Source organism: Toxotes jaculatrix, chromosome 24 (assembly GCF_017976425.1).
Source record: "Toxotes jaculatrix isolate fToxJac2 chromosome 24, fToxJac2.pri, whole genome shotgun sequence".
Lineage (NCBI taxonomy): Eukaryota > Metazoa > Chordata > Actinopteri > Toxotidae > Toxotes > Toxotes jaculatrix.
In genome coordinates, this window is record NC_054417.1 from 3,525,841 (window position 1) to 3,550,613 (window position 24,773).

A 24,773-nucleotide genomic window follows, 5' to 3' on the forward strand; every position below is an offset into this window, starting at 1 on the left:
TTTTTTGTCCCACATATTATAATGCAGTTACAGGAGAAACCAGTAGTACAGGAGTAAACAACAGTCCGTTAATTGATTACTTGATTACCAAACATGCTTAATTGATCTGCAGCTATTTTGATAATGGATTCATCATTTCAGTATTCCTGACATTTACTGGTTCCACCTTTTTCTTCATCATAAACAGAATATTTTTATCTACAAATTGATTAAATCAAATAATCAGGAATAAAGCAGCAAATAATAAAATGAATAAGTGCGTGAAGCTCTACACGTTATCTGTGAACTAAGCCAAAAGTGTCAGGCTTCTTTTCTTTTGAGGGAAAGTAGAGCAGAGGAGAGCGGCGGGGTGGGGGAGAAGTTGGACGCCAAAAAGAGAGTAGAACAGTACAGCAGTGGAGGGGGGGGGGGGGGGTGAATGAGAGCCGGTGAATTCTCTGATGTCAATGCTGTCCCCTGGCACAGAGCCAGGGGACCCAGAGGCTTACCGCTCTGGGAAACACACAAACACACACATGCATGCATACATGCATGCATACACCCCCCTCCTGCATACACACCTGCAGATATGGCCCTCTCTGGAGACTTCCAGCAAACACTCCTCTTTCTCACTCGCGGTCTTCGCATCATAAACACTCGCACACAAGGAGGCGAGCACTCTGCAGCCTTGAATGGCACTTTGAACTGTTCATGTCAGTGACAGTGAATGAATAGACAATTGAATCACCACTCCCCAGAATCAGTCGATGCACAGTGGCACAACGGGGAGCGTGGAATGTCTCTGTTTCGACGAGACACATTTTGCCCTGGAGTTCAGTCGGCTGAGCGGCCACTCACATTCAGTTAGAGCGAGTAGGTTTGAAATGAGCAAGACACCAGTTTGACTGAGTAATCCAAATTAAGCTTGTTAAAAGAAGAATGCTCCAGAGAAAAGAGTGATTTGCCAGGAATTTGATTCAGAGAAGAGCGTGCCCGTGTGTCTGAATGTAGCCTCACGCATTGGAGAGGATTTGTCTCATCCTGCTGTTGTGAAATACCCCCCCCCCCCCCCAACTCCTGTGTTTCACAGATGATGACCAAGCCCAGTGAGTCACCTGTGGGGCGTCAGCACCAGAGCCACCCCGAGGAGACGGAGGAGGAGCTGAGAGAGCACCAGGACGGTGGAGCTCTGCTGCCGGGGGTCACCATCAAGCAGGAGCCCCTCGACCCGCAGGAGCTGCAGGAGGAGGCGATGCAGCAGCACAGGGAGAGGGAGCGGGAGAGGCAGGCGGAGCAGGAGCTGCTCTTCAGACAGGTAGAGGATGGGGAGCGGGAAAAAACTGAAAAGTGAGACATCTGCCCTAGTTTACAGCTGTAAAACAACGTAGGCTGAGGGAATCAATATGAAGTTTCAGAGAATTGATTCCAACTCTGCTTGGCACTAATATATTGTAGGTGTTCCTGGGGAAGTCCTGCAGAGGTGAAAACTCCAAAAAATGTAATTTGCGCTGTGAAAATGTTGCTCGGTGTCCCATGGCATCCCTGTGATTAAATGCTGAGGGAAAATCGAAACTGCATCATTTGTTTTGGCTGCCATCTTTTGGCCATAAGTTGTACTTGCAATATAAAATATAAGGAATTTTTCATCCCTCTTAGTCCTCTAATGCATTTAGATGTTAGCATGACAGCTGGAGAATTCTTCTTCTTTTCCTCTTTTTATTTGTGTGCGTGTGTGTGTATGTGTGTGTGTGAGCAGCAGGCCTTGTTGTTGGAGCAGCAGCGAATTCACCAGCTCAGAAATTATCAGGCCTCCATGGAGGCTGCCGGCTTGTCCATCTCCTTCCCGGGACACCGCCCCCTGTCCAGGGCCCAGTCGTCCCCTGCCTCGGCTTCCTCTTTTCCAATCAGCGTCCCGGCCCCTGATCCTCCCGTCAAACCTCGATTCACCACAGGTAACCATCGCCGTCCTCTGTCACTGAGGTTTTCCTCATGTCTGCTTACCTGTAGCTGTTTTTGCTCATAGTTTTGACGCCAAGTTTGCTGTTCAGCTGTGTTTTCCTGGCTCATGTAGCCTTTTTAAATCTTGAATCTCAGTCTAGTTGCCAGTAGTATTTATTGCCATGATAGCAGCCTCCCTCTGGTCTGCCTCAGACATTCATTTGAGAACTTTTTGGCTCCAGATTTCACTTCCTCTCCAGTGCACGTGGGGCTGGGAGGAGAAAGCAGGTGAACTGGCCAGAAAATGGTTTAATAGTTCTGGCCTCCATCTGACTGCAGTTGTAATGGAGCTAGATAACTAAAAGTCTTCTGTTCTCTCTCACTGTTTGCTCTTCTTAAACATCTTTAACTGTTTAAACAAAGATGAGAAGGAGGAACTCCCTTTCCAGAAGACAGAACGAAGCTCCAGTTAGCTGCAGACTTTTGTGCTGATAAGTCTTATCACATAAAGCTGCTAAATATTTTGACAGTTTCTGCATGCACCATAGTGGAAGATATTTTTATAACAGCTTGGCCTACTTTACTCCCACTCAGTTCCAAACTGCATTGAAAATTTAGAGGAAAAAAATGTGGCATGAGAATCAGAATCATAGGCTGTAAAGTTTCTCATTTCAATCAATGTTTAACACATGAATTTGATTGATAAATGCACATGATGCATGTACACGAGTGTTTTAATAAGTGTGTATCTGTGTGTGTGTGTGTGTTTCCTCAGGTTTGGTGTACGACTCTTTAATGCAGAAGCACCAGTGTATGTGTGGAAACACCAACAGCCACCCGGAGCACGCAGGACGGATTCAGAGCATTTGGTCCCGGCTGCAGGAGACCGGGCTCAGAGCGCAGTGTGAGGTACGCTACAAGTGGAAAAATCTCCACGCTGAACATCACACAAAGTAGTAAACTGCATATGAGAGTTGTATCTGTGTGTGTTTGTGTAGTGTATCCGTGGGAGGAAGGCCACTCTGGAAGAGCTGCAGACAGTTCACTCTGAAGCCCACGTCCTGCTGTATGGAACCAACCCTCTCCGACAGAAACTTGATTGTAAGCTCACACACACACTCACACGCACAGCAGCTCTCACGATCTCATTTATATTCACTAAGTGTCTCTAATTTAATGTTTATTTCCTGATCATCAGGTTCAATCACTCCCATGTTCGTGCGGCTACCGTGTGGAGGGGTGGGGGTAAGTCCAGCTGTGTGGTGAGTTAATTTCGTGTTGTGGTTTTAGCTCAGGTGTGAGCGTCGTGTGTTTTGTGTTTCCAGGTGGACAGCGACACCATTTGGAACGAGGTCCACTCCTCCAGCGCGGCTCGTCTGGCTGTCGGCTCTGTGGTGGAGCTCGTTTTCAAAGTGGCTACCGGAGAGCTGAAGGTAACCGTGGTCACGCTCGTCTCTCCTTTTTTTCCAACCCACACCGTATTTAAAAAAATAATTATAATAACATATGCTACTTTATCATGGTAAACATCTTACAGGGCTCCCACGGGTTTTGATCATCTGCAGCCTCCAGTTTTCATGATCAATTAATCTGTCAAAACCACTCTGAGTTTATTTGAATTAACTGATTAATTATTTGGCCTAGAAAATGTCAGAAAAAAGATTGCAATGTTTTTAGCAGTGGTTCACCACTACACAGTCCGTGCAGAGGAAACACTGAGTGGTGACCAGTGCCTGTCTGTCTTTCCAGAATGGTTTCGCTGTGGTCCGCCCTCCTGGACACCACGCAGAGGAGAGCACTCCCATGTAAGGCCACGGCCGTCACCACACTCAGTTGGAGACACTTAATCTATGCATATACAAATACCAGCGTCTGGAATAGATATTACATAAACCATTGAGTTTATTTGCGCATTAAAGTACCGAGTGCCTTTATTCTGCCAGCTGTTTCAAGGACTGCTTTATTTATTTTTCATATCCTTCTCACAACGTGTTTAAAGTGCTCTGTGAAAACATGAAAATGGAGCAGGAAAGTGCTTTGGCACGGCTGAATTTCGTAACAAACAGGACGACTCAGCCCTCCTCTGTCTGTTTCAGGGGTTTCTGCTACTTCAACTCTGTGGCCATCGCGGCCAAACTGCTGCAGCAGAGACTCAGCGTCAACAAGATCCTCATCGTGGACTGGGTCAGTCTCTTTGAGCACCTCTGTAATGCGATGTAGTGGGAACACAGTCAGAGGGTGATTGATTAGTTTGCATTGAACAGAACCAGTTAGGTTTGATTGGTCCTCTCAAAGTTCCCTCTGATACGTCTTTGAAAAGCACACAGTGTGGAAAAGCTCGTGATTATATCATGTGTGTGCTGTCCCCCCTCAGGACGTTCACCATGGCAACGGCACCCAGCAAGCTTTCTACGATGACCCTAATGTCCTTTACCTGTCTATTCATCGCTATGACGACGGCAACTTCTTCCCTGGAAGCGGAGCACCTGACGAGGTGAGTGTGTGTGTGTGTAACAGTAACAGTAACTGTCATCAGATGTTTTTCCCACATATGAATGTGAGTCACACGTGTGCGTCTCTCTGCAGGTGGGCAGTGGTCCTGGAGTCGGGTTCAACGTCAACGTCGCCTTCACTGGGGGCCTCGACCCGCCCATGGGAGATGCAGAGTACCTGGCTGCCTTCAGGTACCAGCTACTCTCTCACCAAATCACATACAGATCATTTTTAGTTTCCTCTCAGTTAATTGATGAAACATTTGGTCTATAAAATGTCAGAAAAATGTCCATCACAGGTTCCTGAAGCTCGGAGAATTTCATCAGACAAATGTTTGCCGGGTCATAAAACAGATTATAATCTAATTTTTATTCAGTTTGAGTATCTTCTCCAGTCACATTGAAAAATTGGCTTTGACAGTGTATAATCTTCATACTCCACCCTCCCACTCTCAGGTCGGTGGTGATGCCCATAGCCAACGAGTTTGCTCCGGACATCGTGCTGGTCTCTTCGGGCTTCGATGCCGTGGAGGGACACCCTCCACCACTGGGCGGCTACACTCTAACGTCCAAATGTGAGTGGGAGATTATCTGAAAGTGTGTTTCTTATCTCACGCTGCAGCACTTGACCACACAAAGCAAAGACATGCACACAAAGTTAGGGACTGACAAAAGCTGGAACTTGTGCTTCTCTTGGGCAGACAAACTGTTAAAATGTAAATTAAATTCAACTGCTGTAGCATAACACACACTCATTTGCATACATTCACCTCCTCTCCGTAACCTTTCTCCAGGTTTTGGCTATCTGACCAGGCAGCTGATGACCCTCGCTGGAGGCCGAGTGGTCCTGGCTCTGGAGGGGGGTCACGACCTCACCGCCATCTGTGACGCCTCCGAGGCGTGCGTGGCCGCCCTCCTCGGCCAGGAGGTAAGGAGGTCGCTTTGCCAACACACAAGATGTGAATCCTAATTAAATGTTCATTATGCTAAATCAGAGGGTTGATGTCGGAAACAAAATGGACGGGACAAAGCAGAGCATGTTTTCTGGTTCTGTGCCAGATTTGTTCCCGTCACATGTTGAATTTGACTCACAAAGCCTCTGTTTTTGCTGTTTGTGTTATTTTAGACCAACCTGTGGACATGGAGTCATTTTAATAAACCAGATATTTCATTTATGTTAATCTCATGTTAATCTAAAAAACCTATCATTACTCCAGTTGTAATTTGGCCTCCTTCTTCTTCCAGGTGGAAGTTAATGACTGACGTTATGTGGTGCTTTATTTCCAGGTCGACCCCTTGTGGAAAGTATTAGAAATGCAGCCTGTCACATGCACGTGTTTACATTTACGGTGTGTTTTTGTCTTGTGCAGCTGGACCCACTGCCAAAGGCTGTCCTCGAGCAGAGGCCCAACCCCAACGCTGTCCGCTCTCTGGAGAAAGTTTTAGAGACTCACAGTGAGTTCGTCCTCAGTAACATGACACGGATGCACACACAGAGGGACACAGACCTCTTCACTGTGGGCTTTTCGTTTCACATTTATGAGTTACTAAGACTTTGAGCGAGTGATAAAGAGGCAATAGTCAGAAGTTACACTGAGAAAAAACTAAAGCTACTTTAAACTACTGAGAAGGTGGATGTAAACAACAAAACAACACAATATAATGAGTGAGTGAGACTAATCTGTCATCACTTTTAATATTTTTCTGTTGTAATATTTTTTAAAAAATCATCTCTATAGTGCAAATATTCTGTATGTTTATTGTTCACTCTTTAATGGCCCTTTTTGTCAGTTGGCCTCTTAGGGTTTGCATTTTGTTAATTATTTAACACTTTCATCTTCTGCCTCTGCTTCATCCTCTCAGGTAAGTACTGGCGCTCGGTGCATCGCTACTCACCACGGCTGGGTCTGTCCCTGCTGGAGGCCAAACGAGGAGACTCAGAGGAGGCCGAGGCGGTCAACGCCATGGCCTCTCTGTCCGTGGCCAACACCAACACCATGGATCAGAGGTAAAGGATCCAAAATCACTGCAGCAAAAATCATTTTAACAAATAATATACTTAAAGGTCAACCAGCAACGTATCTGGCCTCATTTGTTTGTTGACAAGATGAAAATAAAATATTCAAACTTCCTGGGATACAGCCTCAAAATCAGGGACATATGTGTGAAATATATGTGAGCTCAGTCTAAGTGAAACCAGCTGGACGCCAGTTTTTTTTTTCCTCTCAAAGTCCCAAACAAAAGTGTGTGAAAGGTGAAGAAGAGAGAGTGTTTCAGAGTTACTCTACTGGCTCCACAAACAGACAGTGGCAGGGTCAGTGGAGTCCCAAGTCCACGAAGGTCAGGAGGTTATCTGCATGTAGCTGTGCTGCAAGATGCCATTTTACAGGTGGTTTGGAGGAAACGTGACACGAAGGCTGAGGTTTAATATCCGTTTATGTGTGTGTTCATTTCCTCTCCAGGCCGGAGGAGGAGCCGATGGAAGAGGAGGAACCACTGTAACGGCGGGAAACACGAGGGTGTCACACTGCTACCATTGACCTCTCCGGAGAACGCCTCTTTGAGCTGCGAAGAGTCGTGACTGATCCCTTCATTTAGTCCCCCTAACCCCACTCACCACGTCAGTCACCTTGATTGGCGGCCCCTCGGCCAAAACGAGGGAGAGGGGGTGGGCTCAGCCTCAGAGAAGGGAGCCAATCAGGAGACAGAGGACTGAATTGGAAAAAAAATTAAACATAACAGTGTTGCCTTGGCGGCACTCGCTCAGAGACACTCATTTTTTTCTGTCAGTCTTCGCACCCCCACGTTAGCCCACAGCGGCTAACCAAGTGACCACGGCAGCGGGCGAGTGTATTTGGAGCAGGGGCGAGATCAGGTCTCGTCATAGAAAGGTGTGATAACACCTCTGTGCAGAAACATACGGTGCTTTACACAGCTGCCCTCTGACCACATACAGTATGGACGCCAGGGACAGCAGACGTCCCCAGCTGTCAAACGCAGCTCGGGGAATTTCTTTTCTCTTTTCTCAACTATTTTCCCTACAAAATAAGGGCATCGCGGCAACTGAGATAATATTTTACAAGATGCGTTCACTGTGGACTCTGGTTGGCCGAAGTTTGAGTCGGCTTTTACAAAGATTTGATGGTGAGACTGTCACCTTGCTGGACCAGCCTGTCTTTGAAGGTTGACGAGCGAGAGGAGTGCCTTGGGGAGGGTCCGCTGGATTTCAGGATTGTTCAGGAAAAGATTGCCTTAAGTTAAAACATTTTTCTCGCTGAGGAATCGGTGCGAGGGAGGGAGACGGGAGAGTTTCAAGTCCTCTTGGGGACGAGAACGACAAAAATAAAGCAAACAATCTTTCAGCATGTTTACTTGGATCGTGATGAAGACAACATTTATGTCTCTCACAGCCTCTCTTGAAGAGTTACTTTACTTTTGGATGGATCTATTTTTCTGTAAAAAAGAAAACGCTTTGTAAAGGTAGTTGCCAGCTTCAGTAGAAAAAGGTGCAAACATGGAGACTTTCAAACAAGGAAATTAGATTGAAAACTGTCAAAAAGGTTTAGCCTTTAATGTAGCTTCCCTTTAACCGAAGTCATTGCTTTGTAAAACACATAAAGCATGCATTTGAGCAGAGAGACCAGGCATTTTTGCAAGATTTTTGAATGTTATCCAAAACAGAAAGCCAAGCAAGAAAAGCCAAAGCATGAGTTTGCATATACAGTAGTACTTTCGCTCCACTTAGCTGGCAAGTCGACAAACATTTCTTGTATTGGCCCTTTCAGATAAGGCTCCCAATACCCAGTTCAATGTTTACTAATTTAATCCTTCACAGATCAAGTGAGCATTTCTTTACGTGTGCTGATCGACCTACCATGCTTTGCCGGTTGGCAACTACCTTGGTTATTCATGTATATTGAATTGAATATATTTTGAGAGGCAGTAATCAAGTATTGCCTGTTTGTATCTACATGTATGATTTCCACATCAAGTTGTCAATTTACAATATCAGAAAATGTGTTTGGTAAGCGTGTCCACTTTTTATTTTTTATTGTATAAGATTATTTTTCTAACTTTTTTCATCCATAGATTTTGTTCTGTGTTTTTATCCGTTTTCTGGATAGTTATAGGGCTGCCATTCACATACTTAGTACTATCGTCACTTCTTGTTCAAAACTTTCTTTCTTTCTTGTATTTATCAAAAATAAGGAGCAACACTTTCTTTCTTTCTACGGCTCTCTAAGCCTTTCTGCATTTTCATCAATTGTGTATTTATAACATGTACTGTTTATAGGAGATTTGTATATGGAAAATTTATAAATGTACTCTAACTAATGACAGCTATGATATTGTGAGCGAAAAACAGTATGGTGTGTGATATTACTCCATGAACTTAAAAAAAAAGCAGCATATTTAACTTGTCATCAACTGCACTGTTTTCAAGTTGCCCTCAGCTGAAACCTGGTCATTATGTGGCGCTGCGATTGACTTTTTAACACCGTAAAACATTTGATCACTTTGTTGCCTAATCAATAGTTTCCTCTTGTGCATGGGTGAAATGCACTTAACCTTTCGACTGTGACGACATCACACACCCAAAAAAAAAGAGGTTCAGAGGCCGTTCTATGTAGCTACCCAAGTTTTCCTCGGCAGGAAAAGAAAAGAAGAGGACACAGGTGTCAAGAACGTGGACTTTTAACCAGTTTTGGGTGGAAGACATCAGCCGATCATTTTAAAAGTCTCTCTCTGAGCATGTGTTGCACTGTCACGTTTGATTGTCCGTAACATCAGTGTCTTCCTCTTCCCTTTTCCTGCTTGAATTCAGCTGATCTGACACTGCTAGTAGATCAAATTACATTCAAATTAACCCCATCTGTCAACTGCTTTGTTAAACACCCGATTAAAGACGACTATCATGTTTATTTTAAGTTGATATCATTCTCTAAACTTGTAAATTTTGAGATTAAGTTGATATTTTTTCATGTCTAACAAAACATTCCACTTGTTACTCGTTTAATTTGGCTTAACTTTTTTTATTTAAAGATGAATTTGAGGTTTTTTGTAGAAACTTTAATACTACTCTTTCTTTTTTGCCGTCTGCTCGCGCCAACTTTAACTCTTTGCATGGTTTGTGAGTCAGCATGCCTGCTTGTCTATGTAATAAAAATGTATTTGCACAATAGAAGAAGAACACTGGAGGACTTAAAAAACGAAACCTCCCACGGCAACTCCCCAAGAGCACCAGGCGGGACGGTTTTCTTCCTCTCTGGTGTTCAAACAATTCAAAAGACTTTGTCCAAATGACTCCACTGAGAAACATTTGATATTGTTCTTATTGAATATCGTTTTCAATAAGTGATTTTAACAAGATTCAGCACTTAGCAACATGTATGGACTGTGTTTAAGAGAAACGTGCTCTGCCAAACCTCTGCTACATTCACACCTTAAAAAGACTCTCCCAAAGAATGTTCCTCTTTCAAAGATTTTTAAACGGGCACTATTACAGTAGAGAAATGACGGATATTGGTTGAGAAAAGGTTTGGAAAAAAAGGGCATCGTCGTTTGATTGTCACACCCACCTCGGCCAGTTCTATATATAACCACTGTGGCTCAAGAGCAATTCTTGGTTTACATGTAAATGGATTAAAAAGTTATTTTTTGTTTGTTGTTTGTCTCTATTGATGAAAAATGTTATCTTTCTTTGGGACCTACGCTTTGGACATTTCATCTCTGACATCATCTATAAAATATATTTCTGAAAAATACAAGCACCTGTGGTTGTGTTGGATTTTGTTCTTTGCATGAAGTGAATGCACGTGAAAGCTGTCCAGGGGTTAAAAAAGGTCAAGATTGCGGAACTTTTGGTGCTATTACAGGAATTTTTTCACATCAATTCACCAGATCGTCTTATCACGTGTGAAGACATTTGAAGTGTAGTATCTGCTCTTCATTCCAGATAAAATGGTAAATCTCCCAATTATCTGAGTGATAACATAAAGTCAGATTATCAGCAGACAGAAAACCTGAGGAAGGTTTTCTTCAGTGTGGACTTTTGGCGTCTTTCTGCTTTTATCGCCTCAGTGAAGTGATTACTCAAAGTCCATGTTAGCTCAAAAGTGTAAATAATCAATAGTGCTGGTTGTAGTGGAATTCCTGAAATTTATTGAAAAAGTCCAGAAACAATCCTCATTGTCTTTTTCCAGTTTTTGTACCAGTGGAATTCCTGCAGTTCCTGACCTGCGTTGGATCTGAAGAACAGTAAATTAGCTGCCAGGCACATGACAGCAATGATGGCAGAAAGTATGTCACCAGAGTGAAGAAGGCAGGTCACTGGTTTGAGGAGACATACGAGGGGCATGAAGTCTCAGCTGACTTCTCTCTGAGTGGAAAATCTAATTATGATACCCAACATCACAAGTGAGCACGCTGGATTCAAGCAAAGTCCAAAGCAGCAGCAGCAGCTGTCAGGTGACCTTCGTTTTTTTCTGCATGTGTCGAACAACAGAGTGAAAGAGCACCGTGGAATTTTCTGTGATGAGTTTAAAAACTGTTCTCATAAAGGGCTCCATGTTTGGTCTCTAAAATGTGGTGAAACATTTACATTTATTGTTTCCAAAAGCCCAGACTGAAATATTCAAACAGCTTCTTAGGTTTGGCCAACTGTCCAAACCCAAAACATTCAGTTTATTATCATGGAAGATGAAGAAAGAAGATGATGGAAACTGATTTGACTACAAAATTTATTTTGGGTTTTTCCTATAGTTCATAAAAATAATTACAAGCAAAGAATAAACAGAAGAAGAAGAAGGTGTCACATGTTCATTGTCACATGTATAAAAGATAATGACAATAATACAAGAAAAGGCTTTAGTGAATACATAATTTAATTAATAAAAAAAGAAAGTTAATATTCTCTCTGATGATTGATAGTTGTATAATTGTACATGAAAAGGAATATTTAATAAACAGTGAGTTTGGATGGTTTTAACAAATGGCACATTTTTAAATAAGTAACATTTTCATATAGTATGCACAAAAATACAAGTGCTTTACAAAACAAGGTAAAAAAAAACAAACAAACAAAAAAAACAACAACAACAAAACATTCAGGCGAAAGAACAAGTTGTAATGCAAACATGATGTAGTACAAGTGTACATGTGTCAGCGGACACTGTCCAATGAGGAGAAGGCACTTCCCTTTACCATGCAAATACAGACCTGGTATTTCCTCTCTGCCGACGGTCCCCGCTGCTGCACAAGTGCAATGCTCAGTCTGCAACGTTAGCAAACTCATTTTCTCATTTTCGTAACCTTTTTTTTTGTTTTTGTTTTTTTTTTTATTTTTACTCCTCTTTCTTTTCTTTTCGTTGAGCACCACCCCACCGGGTTTTCGGACATGCCGAACATCGTGCTTTTTAGCGGGAGCTCTCACCACGACCTGTCCCAGAAGGTGGCTGATAGGCTGGGGCTGGAGCTGGGCAAAGTGATAACGAAGAAATTCAGCAACCAGGAGACATGGCGAGTAGACTTGCAATGTGTACACGACGCTTGTTGCTGCCTTGGGTTCTGACATTTTAAAATCAGTTAGAAGCGTATTATTTATTGGAGAAGCTCGTGTTGCTTCAGCGTCCGTGTCCCATGTGGGTACGCTAGCTCGAGGCTAACAATAGTTTACTACACGTGACTAGCTAGCCACATGTAAACACAGCAGGCTAGCACGCTTGTTACAAGCTAACGTCAGTGCGTCCATTATCGGACTGCTTTTTTTTTGTTGATAATTCCTTATCAGAGAATCTGCTTAGCTTTTGTGGCCGTTGAAGTAAAACAGCCTTACAGGAGCAGAAGTTGTGAACTAGCATAACGTTATATTTATTACGTTAATGTTAAGCCATGTCTGTTTCTCGTGTCTTGATAATGGAGGAGGCCAGATTTTGTACCCGTGGTGCAAAGTCTTTCCCAAGCTCGTCCTCATGGTCTAAACCGTGTGGAATGATCCAGTGCATGAAAAGAATGTTTGTTTGTTTGTTTGTTTGTTTGTTTGTTTGTTTGTTTAGTGGGTCGGTTGAAGTGTTTACTCCGGTAAAGGTGCTGCTTTTGAAGTGGGGACATAATGTTACGGGTGTACAACATTTGACGTAACACCTCAGCTCATTCACTTAGCTGAAGTAGCTGAATGGCTACTGTTAGCAAGCTACGTCTGCGAAACCTGTGGATATATCATTACATAATTTATACAGACATTGGTGCAGCCGATTAATCACTGTAGTTTTATTCGATATTGTGACTTGCTCAGTAAGCCCATGGAAGAGCTTGTCCGATAATGGGTGCTGGCTGGTTTACTGTCATTCAACGTGGATTTACGTTAACAGGCTAACTACAGACGATAGCGTGGCTCACTGCAGCTACAAGCGCTTGACAGGGTTAAGACTGCACAATATGAACAACCTCAGCTAATGCAGCTGCTCAGAGGTATTAAATGGCAAATAAAGTATGTAAACTAATATGATCATTTGCAGGAGCCCTGTAGTTCAATAGGGATAAAGTTTAGGTAGCTGTCATTACTGCCTGTTTTGCAAGGGACGTTTGTTATGTGTCCAGTGCTTCAGTCACATGCACTTAATTTGTGCATATTTTCACAGCATCCAAGCTGACCATTAGTTCAATCAGTGTCTGCACGCAGCCAGCCTCCTTTAATAATAGCATTGAAAGGACTTGTATTACTCTGACTGCCTGTGTTGCTGCCCGGGCCTTGAACAGAGTTAAGCTCCTGCAGGGTGGGTGACCCTTTGGCTTCACGCTGACCCGTCTGCTGAACTCATCACAACACCTTTTGCAGCTTTAAATTGAGGATATATTTGAAAGTATTTATGGCTGAAGACATCATCATTCAGCCTCCCAGCCATCTCATCTAAGTGCATTTTAGTCTCTTTGATTCAGTAATGGAAAACCCTGCATTAATGTGCTTTGTGATCTGGTGGCTTGGTGAGCACAGCATTAACATTGTCAGAGTTGGATTGCATTCCCGCTGGGTTCACTCACTGATGCTTTCAGTGTGCTGTAATGCACTCTGGGTAAAAATATCCTGCATCCACTAAACTGCATAGGTTGTTTCGTAATCTTCCCCTAAACAGGTGTCATGACCCCTTTATCCCTTTCATAAAACCCTCTCTGCTGGTGATGTTTCCACCCACAACTCTTAAAATCCAGGGAAAACTCTGATTATCCGTGCTGAGGTTTCTCTCTAGGGAACGCGGCTGTTTGTGCGACACAAAGTGCAAAACAGAGATTATTTTCTCATCCTCGCACACTAACAGGGAGGTGAGAACAGTATGCTGATAGCAGCTTTTCACAGCTCCAATGCAGGTTGCTTTCAGAGGTCAAGGACCAACGCAGAGGGAATGGGCTCCCGGGAAGAAAATTGCTGGAAGACTTTCTTTGTTTTGCGCAAAGAGAAATATCCAAATAAAGATTTTATTGACAGTGGTCAGCTTGGTGTCAGAACGTAATTGCAGTAATGTTAGGCACTTATCCAGACAGAGTGTAAACTCCAGACTTTATTTTTAATGACTACAGTTTTTTGTAGCATCTGTGGCAGGAAATGTTTTGTTCCTGGTGGTGATGAATGTCCAGCCTAAATGCATGAACATATTGTTGGCACATTTTAATGTCTTCTGCTCACTGTTGCAGTTTTTTCAGCAGCCTGTGTTTTAAACTTAAACATGTAAATACTTTGGCTTCTTTTATTAAATGAGTCTTGTAGAAAAACATGTCACATTGAGCAAGTATGGTGCCACACTGGCACCGGTATCAAAACATATCAGCAGCCAGCTCTGCTGCTGTTCTAAATAGAGCAGCAGCAGTTTGTCCGATTACTGGAAACTGTTTTGAATAAACTGTTAATCATTACAAACATACAAACATTAGTAGGCTCAGCTTCTCAAGTGTGAGGATTTTCTGTTTTCCTTTTGGTCTGTGGGGAAACTGTGAAATAATATTTTCACTTTCTTTGAGATGGTTGTAGTTGTAAACTTGTATTAGTGTAATGTTTACCAAAAACATTCTCTTGATTGATCACATTGTTGTTCCTGATCTTGTGTGTTTATCAGATGGTTTTAATTTTTGGTTATTTTTAATTATTACAGACAAATTTCTAAGTGCTGGCCTCTTTAAAAAAAAAAAAAAAAAACTCAAGCCCATGTGACTGTCTGTGCAGGCCCGACTCTCACCCTGAACAACTGTACATGTCCTCTGATCACATGACCGACTCTGGGATGGACTTGGGCAAATACCACAGAGGAATGTTTCACACACATGCTGGTTGACACTGATTGTGTGTGTGTGTGAGTGAGTGAGTGTGTGAGGGGACTCGGCCCAAACCTGTTTAACATTCTGAGCTGCTCTGTCATACTTACCTTTGTACAGGGTTTTGAATGAGGCTGAGTGGGTGAACGCTCTGTGCTCATAAATGCCTCATTTGATAATCGTTTAATAATAAAGTGTGTGACATTTACTTCTGGAAAGGGTTGTTGCAATAATTGCCAGTGCTTGTTAATAAAGATTTGATGAAATTGTCGTTTTCCTGTGGATTCAGTCTTGAGTTTAACCCTGAACTTGGCATGTTCCCGTGTTAAAACTAGCTCCTCTCCGCTTCTGCTTTTTCAACAGTGTGGAAATTGGGGAAAGCGTGCGAGGCGAGGATGTGTACATCGTGCAGAGCGGCTGTGGCGAAATTAACGACAACCTGATGGAGCTGCTAATCATGATCAACGCCTGCAAGATCGCCTCCTCTTCCCGCGTCACCGCCGTCATCCCCTGCTTCCCCTACGCCCGGCAGGACAAGAAGGACAAGGTAGGTAGACACACACACACTTATACACATTCAGTCCTAGATCCAGCTCTGATATTTGCCGGACATTAAGCTGTCCCCTATCCATGTTTTGACTTTGGTGACTTGAACTTCCAAGAAGTCATAAATCTGTCAAGATAAGTCACTGCACCTTTTACTAAATGCCACATGTTATTATTTCCCTCCGGCACTGCAGGTTGACATGTTAGCTCACTTTGCAGTTACGTATTAATGAGAAACTTCACATCAGTGTTACTGCAGCACTCCTGTGTGCAATTTGAGCCGTTTGCTGCTCTCGGAAAATCTGAAATTGACACATCAGACATTCCATCAGGCCGAGAAACTGGTTCATGCAGCCTGCTTATCTTGTAAATCATTATCTTGTGTTGCCTCAGTTGTTAATGTAGCTGCAGCAGCAAAACACGTCCACATGAACCAACAAGAAAGATTTGGTTTTCAGCTAGTTTGTGGAGAGAGAGAGAATTTTCCAGTGAATTATTTTCAGTGCTTTTTCCTTCTCTCTGCCTGCACGTCTGCTCCAGTTCTTCAGTACCTTCCAAATAAATGTCTCATTTTACTCACATGAGTTTGTAACGCGAGGGTCAAAGATCTGCAAACACTGTGCTCATCCACACGCTGACCTCAGGGTCAGCTTTTCAGATAAAGATGTCACTTTCTAAAACGTGCCGATCACAGGCTTCAGGCACTCTGCATGTTTGAAAATACTATGCAGTCGTGTACGGTTCACATTTCACAACACTAAGGTTTTTTTTAATGATGTGGGAAATCACAAGCTGTGGCTTGAAGTGGTACACTTGGCTGTAAAATTTAATAATATCCTTTAACATAAAACATGGAATTTCAGAAGTCTTAATTTCCTGTAATTGTGTATATGCATTTAAAAACAACGTATTTATTGAAATACTTTTTCAGTTTGCATATTTTACCGACTCTTTCTCGAACACTTCGGACTCAGTGCTTGGCTCCTCGGTTTATTGCGTTGTGGTGAACGTCGAGTCCACCTGAATCTCCAGACTCTGCGCTTTCTCCGAGCGCTCACACAAACGCAGCTCAGCCATCGTTTCCAGGTAGATGAGTGTTTTGTCAACAAGCCTCGAAGCCTGAACGTGTACATCTGCACGGTGTTGGCTGTTTTTCTTGAGTGAACGCATTAGCTAAACAGAACAAGCTCGGGGCAGCAGCAAAGCCAAGATGTTTAGAGTGACTCACCATAATGGAAAGGTCACAGGTGAAGTTTTGCCGGCAGCCTCGACTCCTGCTGAAATGCCCTTGAATCAGATAGAACTCCCTATGTGAGCTCCAGCCTCAACTGCCGAATTTTAAGAAGTCGTCCTTGGAGCAGTGTTTAAAATTTTGACATTTTCTTCTCACTCACTCACCTCAAGCGACTGTGTCTTGATGCTTGTCCCAGAGTCGAGCACCCATATCAGCCAAGCTGGTGGCAAACATGTTGTCTGTGGCCGGCGCCGACCACATCATCACTATGGACCTCCACGCCTCACAGATCCAGGTTAGTACTGTCTTTGTTTACAAGAAAACTCCACAGGGCAGCGTTAAGTCGGCCCTCAGCTAAATAAACCAGAGAAACACGTCGATTTTAATGAATCATTTTGTGTTATATATGAGGTGTTGTTTTCAACTTAAAGATCAACTTCACATAAACTAGTTTAGCTTTGCTTAGCGAGGCTTCAGCAGATGCAACAGAGGTAGAGACTGGCAGAGTAGGGGATACAGGTGTAAATACTCGTTGTAGTGGTACTAGCTCGAGCTCAGTCTCTGTACAGTCCACGCTGGTGCAGTGTGATTTGTTTTTAATACATTCAATTTTACTGAATTGAGCAACATCTGTGCTGCATGCCAAATTCCTTTGTCTGTTTTCTTTTAAAGGGCTTTTTTGACATCGCAGTGGACAACCTGTACGCAGAGCCTGCTGTTCTGCAGTGGATCAGAGAAAACATTCCCGAGTGGAAAAACTGTATCATTGTGTCTCCAGATGCCGGTGGAGCAAAACGGTAAGATACAGTGACGCAGTGATAGCGAACAGCATTTTTGTGTGAGCCTCTAATTCAGCTCTGAGCGTCTGAGTGATGGTCGTATCAGGAGACATCAGCAGAACCTTTCTCATGTCCAGACGTTTGCCAGTGGTTTACCAGCTGGAAGCCATTTGATCCGGTCCTCCGAAGATTACAGTGAATGTATTGAAGTCAACTTGTTTGACGAGCAGTTAAAGCGTCAGTCTGAGCTTTTAAAATCTCACGGGCCCTCACCACGTCCTTCCTGTCCTGTGTCCAGTGTGACGTCCATCGCAGACCGCCTGAACGTGGACTTCGCTCTCATCCACAAAGAGAGGAAGAAGGCCAACGAAGTGGACCGCATGGTGCTGGTGGGTGACGTCAAGGACCGCGTGGCCATCCTGGTGGACGACATGGCCGACACCTGCGGCACCATCTGCCACGCTGCCGACAAGTCAGCATCATTTCAATCCTTTTTTTCTTTTGTCTGTCAGCAAACAGCGTTTTAGAATCAGAGCAGAGTTTTTATCTGACTTTAAACTGCTGCCGCGGCCTGTTTAAGAACTGTTTGCAGACTTTTGGACAAGGATGTGGTGACTCCAGCATGTTGACATTAAACTGATAAGGTGCTTTTATCAATTGAGATATTGCAGCACAAGTTTGCGTAACAGCTTTGATCCATTATAGAAAACACCTTGTCATCAAAGCTTTTAGCTTTTATTAGTAGAATAAATTCTGTGCATGCAGTTGAAATTTGTTTTGTTCTTTTTAAAATTTTTAGGCTAATTGATGCAGGAGCGATAAAGGTGTACGCCATTCTCACGCACGGCATTTTCTCCGGTCCGGCCATTTCTCGCATTAACAACGCCCCATTTGAGGCCGTGGTGGTGACCAACACCATCCCTCAGGAAGAGAAGATGAAGGCGTGCCCGAAAATACAGGTACACATCAAATACAGTCCCCCCCCTCCAGGACAGACATGCTGTGGTAGACAGACAAACGTTACAAGATGGAGAGGCATGACAGATTTATTGTTTCCCTCAGGTCATCGATATTTCCATGATCCTGGCTGAGGCAATCAGAAGAACCCACAATGGCGAGTCAGTGTCCTACCTCTTCAGCCACGTTCCCTTGTAAAGAACAAGAGAAGGGGGGCAGCCCCCGGAACCTGTGCCCCTCCACACCACCCCTGGTCAGGCCACACAGTCGGCACTTTGGGCCACATATCCTCCAGAAAGGCTGTAGGAGGCCTGATGGTTTTTGGCCAACCACATGTGACTCTTTAATGGTCACTCACTGTTTTTGACATTTTCACCCAGGAGACAGAGCGAAATATCACTTCCCTCTCTGAAGACCAGCTTTGTATTTATGAATATCTCCTTTTTTCTGTTTATACTTTTTGTTTCAGCTTCAGTCTCACCAACCTTGAATAGCAGAGGCCTGACCTTCACCTTAACCAAAGGGTCTATTATCTAACATTATGTAGTATTTGAACCTCACTTTAAAAGATGCATTCCACTACGTCATGTGATTTCAGATGTTTTGGCCCTTTCTGCTTCGCAAAGTAACAAAAGTAGAGCACAAATGTGAAAATGTGCACCTCCTCCCCAAGTGTTTGCTTTAACAGCTGCTAAAAGTTTTCTAATAATCATTTTAGCTTAACCCTGAACTAGCTAAAGCTCTATGGATTTTGATTGTAGGCAGTGATTGTAGTTTATGCGCTATCATCAGGTCAGTGACAGTAGTTTAACAGCTGCACCACATGTGTTGTTGTGACCACAGAGAAAAAAAGGCTTAAAATTAGAGGACTTTGATTCACTCACTTTGATTCTTTTTTCTTTTTCTTTTTTTTTTTTGCTAAGCTGTACCGAATGTGCTGTTGCATCCTCTGCAGTGTCAATACTCCCAATAAGCTACTATCACCCGGTGGTTGCACATCTTTATAACATCCCTCTCCTTCAATTCTGCTAATTATGCTTATATCAAATTTAAGAGCAACTTAAAAAAAACTGACAGGCCTGTTGTTGATTGAAAGTGTGTTAATACGAGGTGTTTTGGGTGCTTTACCCATGTTCCAAAAGGTCATGAAAAGTAATTGAGCCCAAAGCTTGATTATAGTGTTAAGATTTCAGCCATGATTTGTCATTAAAAAAATTGTGTAATTGTCACAGCTGTATTGGGTCACTTTTGTTGGAAGAGGCAGGTTTCACTGTGCCTGTAGGTGGATTTAATTTTTTTTTTTTTTTTTTTTATATGTAACACTTCAAGCTGTTTCTTTGACAATAAAGCTTTGACAATGGCTTACAAACACACACACACACACTCTCCTGCTTATTTGTGTTTGTATATTAACGTCTGTATATAACAGGGTGTTGCAGCAATGTCACATAAAGAATTTCAGTTGAACGGCTGAAATTCATTACTCCTGAATTTCATTACTTTTATATATATACATACACCCAAACTTTTGTTCTGTCTTCTCCCTGTGAGATATATCTATATGTATCTATAGATATCTATAGATATAGATATATATATCCAAACTTTTGTTCTGTCCTCTCCCTGTGAGATATATCTATATATATCTATAGATATCTATAGATATAGATATATATATACAAACTTTTGTTCTGTCCTCTCCCTGTGATCATCTCACCTCTCAGACTCATCTCATGTCCATTTGGATGGTCCCGACCCCTAGGTTGGGAACCTTTAATCATGTGTATTCTATAGAAAGACTAAATATTCTTTAATCTGTTGAAAAATTGAGGGATTCATTGCACGTTTCCCTCAGGAGGAGGAATGTGAAGCTGCCACCAGGTGGCGCCCTTTGTGCATTAATGCGCAGCCTCAAAAGTAATGAGGAAGGACATATTTTGTGCAGTTTCAGTCACAAAACAGTCATTTTCAGAGCTAATGCAGCAGAATTAATGATATATTTTAAGTAAAGCAGCTGTGTTTACGTTAAACAGCAGTATAGGCGGTGACAGCACCAGCTGACAAATAATAGTGATGAAATAAGAGATGGAGTGAAGCTCCGGCACCATGTGGCTTCACAGTAAAGCTCAAGCGCAAAATAATTCATTTCTTTTTATATTTATTTCATTTCTTTCCTGTGGGAGATGATAATGGCATTTCAGTCTTTGCTTTCATCGTGCGGATGGAGGTTCTGCGCCTCTCCAGCAGGGGGACACAGGAGGGTGGATGAGAGCCGGTGATGTCAGAGTCATTAGCATATTTCTGACTATATCTGATGCTTGCGCAAAGACGCGCCACTACTGCTGCACCGCACTGACCAGAGACCTTCCAGCCATCAGCCAACTCTCCGGTAAGCCCTGCTCCACAGCCCATCTCACTGCTCTGTGTTCTCACTGGCTGCAGCTTTAACAGCGTTCAACTGTCAGATTCATGTTAGAAATGTGATGAGCGCGTTTGGAGAAGCAGTTGTGCCAAATACATTAACCAAGGACAAAACATTAGATAATGGGATTTTTCAGTGAAGGCAGCTTGTTTTGGTTTTTTAGTATTTTGAAAGCTCAGAGTGTAACGTGACAGCAGGGCAGGCATGTGTGGGATGTCTTTGTCTCAAGCGCACACATTCATGCACATCAGCCTGTTTCCTTTGTTGCCGTTTATCATCGAGCTGCGTGCGCCTGGTCCCGTTATTAAAACGATGTCTCGCGGCGCCTTTATGTGTTCCTGCGCACGCCTGCTGGGTTATTGTTGTTTTTTAACGATATTTCTGAAATTCAGGAGTTGAGCCTGGATTTAATGACAAAGATGAATGGGAGCAAAATGCTAATCTGGGCGGTGGTTCCGACAGATTGCGCCCCAAGGGGAGAAGTACGTGACAAGTGAATGCGGATGTTGCACAGCTTCCATGTGGAAAGCCCCTGAGTGGACAATCATAAATCTACCTTTTACCTCTAGAATGGGATCTGTTTTATTCTAATAATGTTATTTTGTAGAGGAAATGTGCACATACGCATGAAGTCTTCATCTTTTTTGTCCCTCGGTCTGCTCAGTATGGGAACTCCCATTGTTATGTAAATGTCGGATTTGAACGCCTTGGACTGGGCTTCATTGTCTGGAGCAGCCTGTCCCCTGTGTGCAACATCCCGAGCGGTGTGTTGGATAACGGGGTGGTTGGCAGTCAAATGACGCTGAGCAGAGCCGCAGGCGAACAAAAGAAGGCGGACGCAGCCGCGCACATTAGAGGGGAAAGTAGTCTGCGGTTGCGCATGTAGTTAAACTGAACAAATGATTTTTGGCTCTGAGATTTAGGCAACGCCCTTCTGCTGATAAAAAGTCAGGGTAGACCGCATGCTTGGGTGGTTTTAGCCTTTTTGAAAACGCCAATAACATTTTAACAGCTTAGTAATTATACATTAGACATATATTTTTACTGAATTATTCTCTCCTGCAGTTTCTCTCAGAGGATTACAGGAGACAAGCACCTGTAGTTTGCACATTAATGCTTTAGGGCTGCAGGACTGGATGTTTCTGAAACGGTCTGCTTCCTTTCCAGACTCTCTGCAACAATGAGTGACAACAAGCCCGACATTTCAGAGGTGACCAGCTTCGACAAGACCAAGCTGAAGAAGACAGAGACGCAGGAGAAGAATCCCCTGCCTTCAAAAGAAAGTAAGTGTGTGTGTATGTGTGAGATGCATTATATCATATTTCCTCTTAACTGTTTCTGGGCTGTTAACCAACACTTTCATATGGAGCATTTTACAGAGTGATTTTACTTATCCAGGTAAATCTCACACCCTTTCTTCTCTTCTCCTCTGCAGCCATTGAACAGGAGAAGGCAGCGGCGACGTCGTGAAGCCTCTCCCTCCCGTCATGCACTGTACACCCCCCTCCTCCCGCATTGCCTTGTTTTCAGTCACTTCTTTTAGCTGTATAACTTTGTAACCGAAATTATGAAACGACAAACATAACCAAGCTGCACCGCCTGTGGACGGATGATGCCTTCGTCAGGGCAGTCGGCCCCCGTCCCCTCAGCGAACACCACCTTCACCACCTTCATGCTCGTCTTTCTGTCGGGGGAGATGAGGAAGATTTGTCTGAGGCGGAGGGGGAATGGGGAGTGGGACTGCAGAAGACAGTCCCAAAGGTGCACGTCTCTCCCTCGACACCACCTTAACCATCAACATTGACGTGCAACAGAGAGGCCCGAGGGACGGGGCGTGGCCTGTGTCCCAGGAAGCTCATCATCGTCTCCCCAAAACCACCAACACCCAACTTCCTGTGTGGCTGCTTTTGCGCCAAAGCTGAGGCGTCAAGCTTTTTTTTTTTTTGTTTTTATTGTTTCTCGTCTTCTAATTTTCGGAAATGCACAACTTTGTTTGTACGCTGGCCAAAATGTAAATGCCCCAAAAATTGATACTGTTGTCTGTCACAATGTTTTTTCTTTTGTATGTACACGAGGATAAAAAAAAAAAAAAAAGGGTAACGGATTCCATCTAGATCTGGGAGATGCCCAAATGGACCTTATTTACGGTTAAATTGTAACATACTTTGGCCCTTTCTTGTCAGAGTTATTCGGGATAGCTTTTGTGTTGCAATCTGTCTCTGAATTATCTCAAATGAGGAATAGGAAAAAAAAATACTGGCAATTGATTCCATGTGTTCGCTTTCAACCGTAGATCAAAATTCTTTGGAGTTTTGTAAAGTCCCAGTAGTCATGTTAATCTGCCACAAACCATTACCAGAAATGGAAAACCGTGAAATGTTGTAATAAAAAAGAATTTGTTACTAAAGAAGTGTGCTGCAGAGTGCTTCCTCCGTCATTTCCACACAGATTCTCAGACACCGCTGCACATTTTATCACAATCCTCACACTGTAAAGGTGCGCTTAGCCTCATTTTATACTTACGAACGTTTATGTAATATTGTCGAGGCTTTCAGTTGCATTGCTCGTTTTAGTCTAACCCACTTTTCTCACTATCTTACACTCAGATACCAAACAATCCTTTAGCATTACTTAAGGGATGACGCTGTGCTCTACTGAAAGGCTTAAACATCTCCACAGTGAGACTCACAGGGATTTACCAGCACAGGAGATGAATTTTGTCTCTGTAAGCATGTGTGTGTGTGTGTGTGTGTAGCGAGAGGAATGGAAATGAAAGTTGTTAGACCCCCTGTCATGGGGGTCTTTTCCTGAAGAAGTTGTGAACAGTGCTGTCAGCACAAAGCTCACTTTAAAGCAGAGGAGTTCAAACCATGGAGCAAAATTATCCTGCAATCCAGGAAGTAGAAGCTGCCTCTTTAAGAACTTTGATCATTTCTGGTTTTCCTGAGCTAAACTCAAGGTAAATGATTGTGGACACATTTGTCCAGGTTAATCTCCAGGACCATTTTTCTTTCTTGTACCTTCTTCTTCAAAGAACTTAAAAGTTAAAAGCAGAAAGAGAAGAGGAACAGAGGTGTATCTGTAACAGTGCTCATGTGTCTGTTAGCTGATTTGATGCATTGGTGAGCAGTGGCTTATGGGACAGCGTGCCGTGACCCAGAATAGGGTGTAGTCTCAGCGGGAGATTTACTCATTGCCCTTTGTCCTAAACTGGATTCGTCCTAAATTAGCCACCGCCTCCAAAGCCTTAATGTCATTAGCATGACATCGCTGACATTTCCTGTAAATGGCATGCACTTAGACTATCTGTATGTAATTGTAGTAGCTTTTATTCAACGGACATGTGACTGGGCTTCAGAGGAGGAAATCCCTCATACGTGTAGTCAGCACGGATGTAGTGATGATCCATTTTGAATGCTAAAGCTATCAGCTGGAAGCGTGATGACGTGGGACATGAATCGACTTCTCAGATGCGTCTTTGCTGCAGTATTTAACTCACAGTTGCTGTTTCCTGTGATGCTTTATCCACCAAATGTACTGTGCAAAGCGGAGACATCATCAGACTACATGGCTGTTTCTACCTGAGCTGACTGTGTGATTGATCCCAGGGCACAGATCGTACATGTTAGTGTAAGTGGATTGGTGTTAAGTCAGTTGCTCTTAATAAGGCATTAATCTGCATCCAGGAGGAGGAGAGGAAGATGTGGAGGTTAGTAGGCGAGCGAGGCCAAAACCCTCACAGGTCCTCGCTCAGATGGGATTAACACCTCCTGTCTCCCATTTCTCTGCATGCTGCACACAGGCCTGCAGTAGAGCCTCACGAGAAAGTGGTGGAGGATTTAAGGTGGAGCAGCAGATGGGGTGGAGTCACTGTCCAGGAGAGGGGGTTGGATGTGTCTGCACCAGGCTTGTTGGGATCCTACGGGTGTCCTGCCTGGTAACCCATGGCAACAGCTGCTGCTGAGTCACTTCCTGGGTTTGGGCGGTCGGATGCTTGTTATCCTGGTGGAGAGCGTTTCTCCCTGATGAGTGCTCGTCACCAGCCTGTCCTGTTGGCGTGCTTTGAATACTCAAGAGATTATGATGTTGTCTGTATTTAGATATGTTTCACCATCTGTCCCCCT

The 24,773-nt window shown here is 43.4% G+C and overlaps 3 protein-coding genes across 7 annotated transcripts in view; all 3 read left to right on the forward strand.

Annotated features, from left to right (window-relative positions):
- LOC121178115 (histone deacetylase 4-like) overlaps positions 1-7,186 on the forward strand; it is a 47,305-nt gene extending 40,119 nt beyond the window's left edge. For all 4 annotated transcript variants that reach the window (XM_041032637.1, XM_041032638.1, XM_041032636.1 and 1 more), the window contains 15 exons: positions 1,070-1,294; positions 1,736-1,931; positions 2,693-2,826; positions 2,916-3,018; positions 3,116-3,162; positions 3,243-3,350; positions 3,667-3,722; positions 4,014-4,101; positions 4,292-4,411; positions 4,504-4,601; positions 4,866-4,984; positions 5,204-5,337; positions 5,780-5,864; positions 6,273-6,417; positions 6,872-7,186. In XM_041032637.1, coding sequence (XP_040888571.1) covers positions 1,070-1,294; positions 1,736-1,931; positions 2,693-2,826; positions 2,916-3,018; positions 3,116-3,162; positions 3,243-3,350; positions 3,667-3,722; positions 4,014-4,101; positions 4,292-4,411; positions 4,504-4,601; positions 4,866-4,984; positions 5,204-5,337; positions 5,780-5,864; positions 6,273-6,417; positions 6,872-6,911 — 1,698 coding nt within the window. In that variant the 3' untranslated portion in view covers positions 6,912-7,186. The remainder of the gene's footprint in view (positions 1-1,069; positions 1,295-1,735; positions 1,932-2,692; positions 2,827-2,915; positions 3,019-3,115; positions 3,163-3,242; positions 3,351-3,666; positions 3,723-4,013; positions 4,102-4,291; positions 4,412-4,503; positions 4,602-4,865; positions 4,985-5,203; positions 5,338-5,779; positions 5,865-6,272; positions 6,418-6,871) is intronic.
- Positions 7,187-11,642: 4,456 nt separating this feature from the next.
- Positions 11,643-19,594, forward strand: LOC121178116 (ribose-phosphate pyrophosphokinase 2). 2 transcript variants are annotated; one of them, XM_041032640.1, is made up of 7 exons: positions 11,643-11,927; positions 15,075-15,258; positions 16,688-16,786; positions 17,164-17,288; positions 17,569-17,742; positions 18,070-18,229; positions 18,333-19,594. In XM_041032640.1, exons 1-7 carry the CDS (start codon positions 11,806-11,808, stop codon positions 18,423-18,425), a joined length of 957 nt encoding a protein of 318 aa, XP_040888574.1. In that variant the 5' UTR covers positions 11,643-11,805; the 3' UTR covers positions 18,426-19,594. The 2 variants fall into 2 exon arrangements, with proteins under 2 accessions (XP_040888574.1, XP_040888575.1); XM_041032641.1 differs by lacking the exon at positions 11,643-11,927 and adding an exon at positions 14,720-14,741.
- An 897-nt stretch (positions 19,595-20,491) lies between these two features.
- On the forward strand, positions 20,492-22,781 carry LOC121178118 (thymosin beta-12). The gene is made up of 3 exons (XM_041032642.1): positions 20,492-20,616; positions 21,817-21,932; positions 22,085-22,781. The coding sequence occupies exons 2-3, from the start codon at positions 21,830-21,832 to the stop codon at positions 22,117-22,119; spliced, it is 138 nt and encodes a 45-aa protein (XP_040888576.1). The 5' UTR covers positions 20,492-20,616; positions 21,817-21,829; the 3' UTR covers positions 22,120-22,781.
- Positions 22,782-24,773: the final 1,992 nt, after the last annotated feature.